The sequence below is a fragment of the Zingiber officinale genome, chromosome 4A, assembly GCF_018446385.1.
Source record: "Zingiber officinale cultivar Zhangliang chromosome 4A, Zo_v1.1, whole genome shotgun sequence".
NCBI lineage: Eukaryota > Viridiplantae > Streptophyta > Magnoliopsida > Zingiberales > Zingiberaceae > Zingiber > Zingiber officinale.
Genome location: NC_055992.1, coordinates 79,174,303 through 79,177,757, shown reverse-complemented (window position 1 = coordinate 79,177,757; position 3,455 = coordinate 79,174,303). Strand labels below are relative to the sequence as shown.

At 37.3% G+C, this 3,455-nt stretch overlaps 1 protein-coding gene across 1 annotated transcript; it reads left to right on the top strand.

The window, feature by feature from the left end:
• Positions 1-2,587: 2,587 nt before the first annotated feature.
• On the top strand, positions 2,588-3,194 carry LOC121973387 (polyamine oxidase 3-like). Its single transcript, XM_042524841.1, has 4 exons — positions 2,588-2,601; positions 2,705-2,818; positions 2,903-2,990; positions 3,074-3,194. Exons 1-4 carry the CDS (start codon positions 2,588-2,590, stop codon positions 3,155-3,157), a joined length of 300 nt encoding a protein of 99 aa, XP_042380775.1. The 3' UTR covers positions 3,158-3,194.
• The last annotated feature ends 261 nt before the right edge of the window (positions 3,195-3,455 follow it).

Here is a 3,455-nt window from a genome sequence, read left to right as displayed (position 1 = left end):
GAGCCACGTCCGAAGAGAGCAGCAGTTCAGGGGGAGAAACCGACAACGAGATCGACAAGGTAAGTGAGGTACGATCTCTTCCTCCTGATAAAATGTTTAAATTCATTAAAATTTTAACAAAAGATTGCTGCAAATTAGAAAATGAAAATAAAGATTTAAAAGCAATATTAGCTACATCTTGTCCGTTAGAAATGCTAGATAAATCAAATTTAGAAAATGAAAAATTAAAATTAGAAATTCAAAATTTAAAAATTCAAGTAGAAAACTTGAAAAACTCTGCTTGCTCATCTAAAACCAATTTTAGAAGGTTCAATAATTTGAATTGGTATTATAGATATCACCAGGGACAAATTAAAAATATCTCTAGAAAATATGTCCCTAAGAAATTTTTAGTTAATCCAGTAGGTTGGAACCTTTATTGGGTTCCTAAATCTTGCTTAGTGTAAATTTTAAAATCAAAGTTAGCGCTTTAAGTGAGAAAATTAAACAAAAATTTCTTTATGGGCTTTGACTAGAAAGTGGTTGTTGCTCCAATAACCAAGAAGGCCTAGTGTCTCGCCACTGCCTGGAAGCCAAATATTGAAATAAATGTTTAATTAATAAAGCATTAATACTAGAATTATTTAATGCTTTAGAAAGTTATTCAAACATGTTTCAAAATTTTGACATAAATTTTTTTTTTAAAATAATTATTTTTTTTAAAAATTCTATTTTCAAAAATAATTTTACTTAGAGTTTTTTCTACTTTTATTGATTCAAAAATATTTTTCAAAATATTTAATTAAGTTTTATTGATTGCAAAATTCTTTTTCTAACTTAGAATCTTTTGACTTAGAAATTTTTTTTTTAAGGTAGCTTTTCAAAATTTTCTAAGTCTTTAACCCTTAGATTTTTTTTGGAACCCCATTTTTTTTGTGATCAAAGGGGGAGAAGGATAAGTATAAGTCTAGGGGGAGGTAGCCTAAAACTATTTTTTTTTCTATCTTTGTGCACTAAATTGTAAATTTAGTAAGTTTATTTTTTGTCTAGTTAACCCTAGCTTAACTTGGGTTGATCACACCAAAAAGGGGGAGATTGTTGGAACCCCAAGGTTGGTTTTGGTGTGATCAACAAGTTAAGGTATGTTGTTTTCTAACCTTGTGTCTAAGTGTGCGGGAGCTTAGGAGCACGGTACTCGAGCGAAGGCAGCGAGAAGGACGACGGTGCGTCCAGGGACGAGGCGCGGAAGAGTACACCGTGGACGAGAAGGAAGTGCGCGATGGTTCCAAAGCGGAAGATTGCTCGGGGAGCAAGAGGCGCAGCTAGCGAAGGTCGGCACGGGGTGCGATCGAGGGACGAAGTCTGCGGGAGTACGCTGGTGGGCGAGAAGGACACGCGCAATTCCGAGGGACGGAGGGAAGCACGCCCGAGAAGACCGGAAGATGGGTTTGGGTGAGCCCTATTCCGGATGTCGAGATCACCAATCAAGCGGATCCGGGCGAAGACCGGGAGACGGGACTTAACGGAGAAGTGGTCCCGGACAAAAAGTCAACCACAGTTGACTTTTTGCTCCGGGGTGCCCGGAACCAATCGGGGCACCCGGAGCTGTCCGGGGCGCCCGGAATGCTTCCGGGCGCCCGGACCCTTATTTTGACCAAGATCGCGATTTACGTGATCTGAACGTTGGGGGATAAAACTTTATCCCCCCCAGGGCGCCCCGACCAAGGCTATAAATATAGCCTTGGTCCAGAAGCTCTTCATCAGTTCAGAAATTGTAAACAACACTTGTGTGCTTTCACTGTTTAGATTAGCTTCTGTCTTTCTGTGCTTACACTGCTGTAAACGAGGCTTCTCCGCCTGAAGGAGCTCTTAGTGCGATCTTCATCCTTGGATTAACAACCTCCCCGGTTGTAACCAAATCAAATTCGGTGCCTCGGTTTTATGCTTTATTTTCTATTTAATCTACTTTTTATGTGTTAGCTTAATCGTACGAGAAAGGGTTGCATTTTATTTTTCAGGGCTATTCAACCCCCCTTCTAGCCGGCCGCATCGGTCCTACAATATGATGTCTTTAGAATAGCTTACAATGGGAACAAAATTTACTTATTGTATCATAAGTGTGCATTTCTTTATTTTCACTATATCTATGTGAACTTGCTAAATAAGTATTATGACATATTAATTTGTCATTTTGACATTCGAATATTCTGTAACTATTATTATCAATTTTGTGACTTTTATATTTACATGTGGAACTTGTTTAATAATTATGTTGAACTTTATGCTTAGTCTTAATTCTTAACTCCTATGTTTTGTGGTATATATTCACTTATATTAAGGGATTTGCAGGGATTTGCAGGGATTGCAGCTGCTCATGCACTGAAAAATGCAGCTTTTCAGGTGTTATGTCGATATAAATTTACAGTTTTTTCAGTTGCCTTTACATATTAGATTCTAAGTTCTGATATGAATGCAGTGTGTGAAGTGGCTGGGTAAATTTGTATCACATGGAAGTTTATTTTTTATTCCTTAGGTTGTGCTTTTAGAATCTCGGGATAGAATTGGTGGTCGAGTTCACACTAACTACTCATTTGGTTTTCCTATTGACATGGGAGCAGCCTGGTATGCTTCTTTTTTTTGTGTTTTTGTTTTCATTCCTTCTGAAGAGGATTGTGGCCAGCCTTCAAAATTTCAGTGACTAGAAGTTTTAATTTGGACACTTCAGGTTGCATGGTGTCTGCAACGAGAATCCATTGGCATCTTGGATTGGAAGACTTGGTCTACCAATTTATCGAACTTCTGGTGACAATTCTGTCTTGTATGATCATGACTTGGAGAGGTAATGGTTAATTGAATAACTAACATATATCACTGATCATGGAGACTATAATCTTATGGAGACAAATTTACTTCTATTTTTCAGCTACGCACTCTTTGATGGTGATGGACATCAAGTGCCTCAAGATCTAGTGGAAAAAGTTGGTCAGGTGTTTGAAACCATTCTGGAAGAGGCAAGTTCTTTATTAACCTTATATCTGCAGTGCTGATAACTTGGAAATATTTCTCTTGTGAAATGACTGTTCAACGTTTACAGGCTAACAAACTCAGGTATGAAACAAATGAAGACATGTCTATAGCACAGGCTATTAAGCTAGTCATGGAGAGGCATTCAATATGATGCATTATTAATGAATTAAGTCTACTTTATGAGATTTCAGATTTTTTTTATCATTCATAGGCATTTAGTTTAGATCAAGTGACATTTCTTTATCTTCTTCTTACAGGTAGAGTTTGAAGGATTAGGAGAATTAAGAAGCAAGGATGAAGAAGATGAAGGATTAGGAGAATTAAGAAGCAAGGATGAAGAAGATGAAGGCATTTAGTTTATCTTCTTTCTTTATCTACTTGGTCCACTTCGATCCAAGTACGATGCAAACATGGCAAGGATGAAGAAGATGAAGGATTAGGAGAATTAA